This window comes from Poecilia latipinna, unplaced genomic scaffold, assembly GCF_001443285.1.
Source record: "Poecilia latipinna isolate Pla-1442-1.1 unplaced genomic scaffold, P_latipinna-1.0 Scaffold823, whole genome shotgun sequence".
In the NCBI taxonomy this organism is placed as follows: Eukaryota; Metazoa; Chordata; class Actinopteri; order Cyprinodontiformes; family Poeciliidae; genus Poecilia; species Poecilia latipinna.
This window is the reverse complement of record NW_015113439.1, coordinates 253448-259377: the sequence shown is the minus strand read 5'-3', so window position 1 is coordinate 259377 and position 5930 is coordinate 253448. Positions and strand designations below refer to the sequence as shown.

Below are 5930 nucleotides of genomic sequence, written 5' to 3'. Positions count from 1 at the left end.
TCTCTATTGACATAAAATCAACGTCAGTGGAGCAGAGATAATTAAATTCAGAGCCAAAACATAATCTGGAAGCAAAGAGAGTCAACATTACTAACAGGATCATTATTTTTTGCTTTAAACAGGTACAGGAAAGAAAGAGGTGGTATTTTTTTATTTTTATTTTTAATATTTTGCCAGAATAAGTTTTGGGAAAAAGTGATGTAGACCATCGTGTTAGGAAGGTGACAATATATATAGGATCCAAGATAAAGTTTTTTTTAAATCATTAAAAACCTACAGTGTGTATCATGAGACATGAAGGTAGTAATTACATTTGTTAAAGAAAAGACGATGTCATATTGCTGAATAAAATTTGAATGAGATCCTTGAAGAGTCTTTATGCCTCAGGCACACAGACGGATGGAAAGTTTAATGCTGCTAATTGTCTTGCATTATTTATAAATCCATTTGTTATGGATGGCAAAAACATATTTTTGGTCAAGAGCAGATTTAAAGAGAGTTTACAACCCTTAAACTCTCAACCCTGGAAAATACAATGGAAAAATGACATGCGGGCGTTCAGCTGCAGGTTAATGGGGTTAATGATAAAAAGGCTTAAGTTGACGTCTACATTTATCAGGGTTGGTGATGTTTTCTAACATAAACTTATGTCACACTTACATCGTCCTGGGTCTGGTGTTGAGTCTGAGCTGGACAATGAAGGTGTAGCTGGTGGAGGTGTAGCTGGTGGAGGTGTAGTTGGTGGAGTTGTAGTTGTGAATAGAGGTGTGGTTGTCATGCTGGGTGTAATCGTGGTAGCAGCTACAGTCGGAGGGGAAACAGTTGGTGGACCTGTGGACGGAGCAGCAGATCAGCTGCAACATTATCAGTTTAGGGAAAAACTGATTGAATTCAAGACCAAAGCAGAGATTTCCACTCACTTTCTCCAGCTGTCACAAAGACGCACCGAAGGTCAGACTGGTATACAGAGCCAGAGGAGCTGAGGTAAATGGAGCAACAGCTTAGATATAAAACTGTTAATAAAATAAGCAGACAATTCAGTTTAATGAAGTCTTAAAACAACAGTCTGTACCAACTCAGTATTAAGCTGATATAAAGCAACTATCAAAGCCAGAGGTGCAGGATTTCTGAAAATGAGATTCTGATTCTGTGGTGATGAATCCAGTGTGATTTTGTGCCAAAATAAGTTTTAGTTTTCTATCAATGATGAACCATTCAGACCCCTAGGAGATCTGCTTAATGTGGAGGAGAGATTATGTCCAGGCATATATTATACAACTCAAAAGAAATTTGACTTTGCATCGCACCAATTTCTAAAATTGGCCTCTGTCCCTTTAAAAAGCTCAAACTTTTCTCCATGATGCTGTTTACAACAGTTCTTCAAGGAATCAAGTAACCCAGTGATAAAGTAACTAGTTACCTTCATTGATTTAAAAAATCCTATTTGTATCAAATATGACTCAAACAAAATTTGACTTCATGATTTAAAGCCTTAAAATTTAGCCTCTGTCTCTTTAAAAACTCCTGTTCTTCCTGAAACTCCGCCTTCATCACAACATGGCTCCTCTATCAACCCTTTATTAACATTTTTAATTACATTGCACTGAGATGTATCTCATAATGAGCTCAGCTGATGCACAGTTACACCAGATGTTTGCTAATTGCTGCTGGCTAGTCTGAAGGAGCTGAGTGAGGGAGTCAAAGGGGAGGAGATGTTCTGTGAAGCAAAAGCTCAACAGTGGGCTGCAGCTCTAAGGTGGAGCTTTAGGTAAATAGGCAGTCCTTTGCATGAAATTGAATTACACCTCCAATAATGAAACATGCATGAAAAACTTAAAGCAACACTCCAGGTAAGCATTTGATGAGAAAATTGTAACATGGTGAAAAGCTCAAAAAAGTTGATTTTGCAGAATACTTCCCCTTTAAGTGGTGCTTACTGGACTAGAAGTAAACATGGTGAGGCATATTTTGGTTTTTATGTTCTTCAGCTCTGAATCACATTCCCTGAAACTTTTGGTTCCTATAAATCAGAACTGAATGTTATGATTTGTGTTTCTGTGCATTTATTTTTAGGGTTTTCTGTGTTCAGTTGCTTTCCTGTGAGTCTCTGTCTTTGCGTCTTCCCATTGATTGCGTCCCAGCTGTGTCTCATTCCTTGATTACCCTCCCTGTGTATTTAGTCCCACCTGTTAGCTTTGTCTCTTGTCGGATCCTCATCGAATGGCATTTGTCTGCCTGCCATTACAGTCGTACTGTAAGTCCTATGTTAGTTAGCTCTCTCTTTCAGTCCTCAATTTTTCAGTTGCTACCGGTATTAGCTGTGCACTAAAGACATTTTTTTCTTTTATGACTTCAACATAACAAGTAATTATTCAAAATCCAATATAAAAATTATAACTAAGGAAACCCCAGACATTACATCAAGTCATTGACTTGCAGCATTTACTCCTCTTGGAAAGTAGAAAATCATTTGCGTTGTTGATGACTCTACAGCAATCCCTCATGCTGAGCATGCACAAAGCGACAGTGGATGGAAAAAACTCCCCTTTAACAGGAATAAATCTCTAGTAGATGCAGAACCACAACCAGGCTCAGTACAAGCAGCCATCTGCCACAAATGGAGGTTTGAGAAAAAAAGAGCGGACACACAAGAAGAAACAAATGAACTGGATTAAGGTTATTTTTGATGTTCGTGAAAGTAAAAGGTTATTAGCAGGAGAGGAAGAATGATTAGATGTCGGGAGATTTATCTCAGCTGAAGGAATCAGACCAAATAAAACTCCGGGCCAGATGTAGCTTCTATGGATAGGAAAATAACTGAGAGGAAACAAGAAGTTAACAGTTGAAACAACAGTAAAATTAATAAGACACTAACTTTGCTTGGACAACAAAGCAGAGAGTTTTGTTCAGTCCTTTGTCACTGTCAATTGGTGTCCATGTCAGCCTGAAGTTTCCTGATCCTGATGAACTCTTGGATGAACCAGCCGGTCCGCTGAACAGGAGCTCAGTGGTCCTTTAAGAAACAGGAGAGACACAGTTTAGATATTTCCAAAGCTTCCCAACCTCCTCAAACAGGTGTTTTTGAGTTTTTCACTGATATACAGTTTTTAGCAGTGGTGGTTTCTGAAATGGGCAACTGACCAGGTTGGCATCTCGTGGGGGGCAGCATGTGCGACCTCACACCCACCTCCCACTCCCTCTTCCAGCCGCCTGCTCTTACAACCACAGGATCCAATTGTCAACAGTACCTAATTGTGAGGATCTGTGTTTTCTCTGTATTTATATTGAGGTTTCTCTGTGTTTGTTTAGTTCTGTTCCCCTGCGAGTCTCTGTGCCGTCCTGTCCTGATTGTTCCCAGGTGTGTCTCGTTCCTGTGATGACCCTCCTTGTGTATTCAAGTCTACCTATTGTCTTTGTTTCTTGTCAGGTCCTTGTCTATGGTTGTACGTCTTGTTTCCCAGTTGTTCCGTTCCGTGTGCTGGAGTTATTATTAAATATTCATCATTTAATCATCTTCAACCTGGGCTCACCTGCGTCTTCCTCACCATCAACACCTGCAAATCATGACACTAATACACCAACATCCCCCCAGCTCCCTTTGCCAACAGAGTTGTTGGCGCCGCAAAGGTGGGTCACCCAGGCTGCCAAACAAGCTGTGACCGCCTCTGGTTTTTAGGGTTTTCACTGTTTATTTTCAGTCAGAGAAATTGAACTCCAGACTTTTTCTCCTGAAAATGCTGACACAATCCAGCTTTAATTTTAAGAAGTTCCGGTAGTAATCACCGGGGGGGGGGGGGCTATACGCTGGGGCAAAAGGGGGCAGTGCCCCTCAAACAAACGTCTTGCCCCCTCAAATGAAACTTGCCACAAATAACAGACCATCTCCTTTATCTGAGGTTCTGCTGTGCACCGTGCTGAGCAGGCTGCGGTCTTCTTCTGTCTGTCTGCGGTCAGGCTGCAGCTGAAACTTCTCAGCCGCGTGTAAACAGCCAATCAGCATTCAGTATTTAAACGAGCCTCACGAGAGTGAGATCCCGCCCCCTGCTAGCCAACCTGCTTGCCAACGATGGCGACTTTATCTGTCAAGTTGTCTAAATCTTAAATGTGCACGAAAGAAGCACAATGTTTTGCTAACACTACAGCTACAAAACAAGCCCCAGAGTTACACAGTTTGGGTTGCCAGCTTTCAGAAATAAAAATAAGGGATGCCCACCGCGGTGCGTCACCTGACTCTCATGTGGTGGGACGTCCGCTGCAGTGATAGACATTATTTTATGGTGGTGGTTTTTGTTTTTAAAATGTGGTACATAGGGCAACCATTCATGCATAGTTGGTTAGAGTACCCCAAAATTGTACTCCAATCAGAGTAGCATACCTTAAAAGCACACTTAATTAAGCAAGTGTAAAAAGTATTTGGTAAACTACTCAAGTACTGAATAACTGATTATAACACCTGATTTAATATTCAAAATGTGTCCTCAGACAGCCAAAAGTATAAAAGCTATGTAAACATTCTGATATTAGCGGCAAAGTGAAAAGGATGGAAAAAAGAGCAACAAAAAGTGGTACAGCGGTGATGTCAGGGACTGAAGGCTAAGTTATAATTCTGGTTTCAACAGTTCGAGTTGAGCGCGTTTTTGAACCAAGACAGCAGTATGATCCATTCATAATAAATTTGGGTTGTGATGCACAAACCAAAAGCACCGTTGTGTCTCTGGTCAGTGTGATAATTTGGCTCCTATATGCAGCTGTCCAGCATATGCGGTCATCAGTAGCCAGTGTTCAAGGGGGAAAAAAAGGTCACACCTGACTTTGTGCAACTTTTCAGACTTTAATCCGCTGCTGACGAAGAAGTCTGGAATGATGTTCTGTTTCTTATGTGTTTGTTAATAGACTTAAAAGGCTTTTTTGTCAATATTTGCTGTGAATATAATACAGCCTGTAAGTTAATGTGAAGTTCGCTTACGTTTCTATGACATCACTGCTAGGAGTCTACTTCTACTCGACGTTTATCATTTTTTAGTCCACCATAAAATATATGAAGTCTATCAACCCCTAATGTGTATAAACATAATGACACCTCCTTAACATTTTCGCCTGACCCCTCACGTATACATGACTAGAACCGGCCCCAGTAGTCACTCACTCAGCCTGGGTTGCTTCTGCTCTGATAATGATTTCCAGAGTCTCGCTGTCATTGGTTGACATCTGAGCTCCATGTTCAGGAGTTGGAGGCAGAAACCTGGGCAGATATTCACCTGCTGTGCAGGACGGAGCTGCAGGATCCACTGCAAGAAAATAACAAAGAAACACATTAATTCAAGCTGAACGGAGCTGGTCTTGATAATTAATTAAAACAACCTGCAGGTGTTCATTGGAAGGTGAATATTTAATCAAGCCAGATATTTTGCCAGCTTAGTTGTAGTTAAATTTAGTTTTGTTATATTACTTCCTGAACGTTGGGCCAAAAATATGACCAGCTTTAATTTTAAGAAGTTCCTGTTCTACTTATTGATGTTTCAAATAATTTCCAATAATAATAATAATATACTATATTAATAATAATTTCACTATATTATTTTAATAATAAATGAATAAATAAATAATGTTTAAAATAATTTCCTGCAGATCCAAACTATTCAGCTCAGAAACAAACACTCCAAGTCCAGAGCTGCTCTATGTAGTTCAAATCAAGAACTACATGGAGGTAAAACTATGTAAAACTGGTGATCCAGTTTTACCTCTGAAAACAAACTGGAGGGGGTTCTGGTACATGGGATCGCTGGGTGTTATCACTGACTGTACACCAGTATAGCCGTTAGTCAGAGTGATGTTCTGTCTGGGAAAATCCTCCAGAACCATCTGAACCGCATACGGACCTTCAGCACTGCTGTCAGTGGGACTGAATGACAGAGAACAAGACTGGAAGA

At 40.3% G+C, this 5930-nt stretch overlaps 1 protein-coding gene across 1 annotated transcript; it reads right to left on the bottom strand.

The window, feature by feature from the left end:
* Positions 1-3: 3 nt before the first annotated feature.
* On the bottom strand, positions 4-5930 carry LOC106956491 (uncharacterized). The gene is made up of 6 exons (XM_015047372.1): positions 5742-5930; positions 5147-5288; positions 2876-3013; positions 921-979; positions 661-831; positions 4-65 (listed from the first exon to the last, which is right to left on the bottom strand). The coding sequence occupies exons 1-6, from the start codon at positions 5860-5862 to the stop codon at positions 4-6; spliced, it is 693 nt and encodes a 230-aa protein (XP_014902858.1). The 5' UTR covers positions 5863-5930.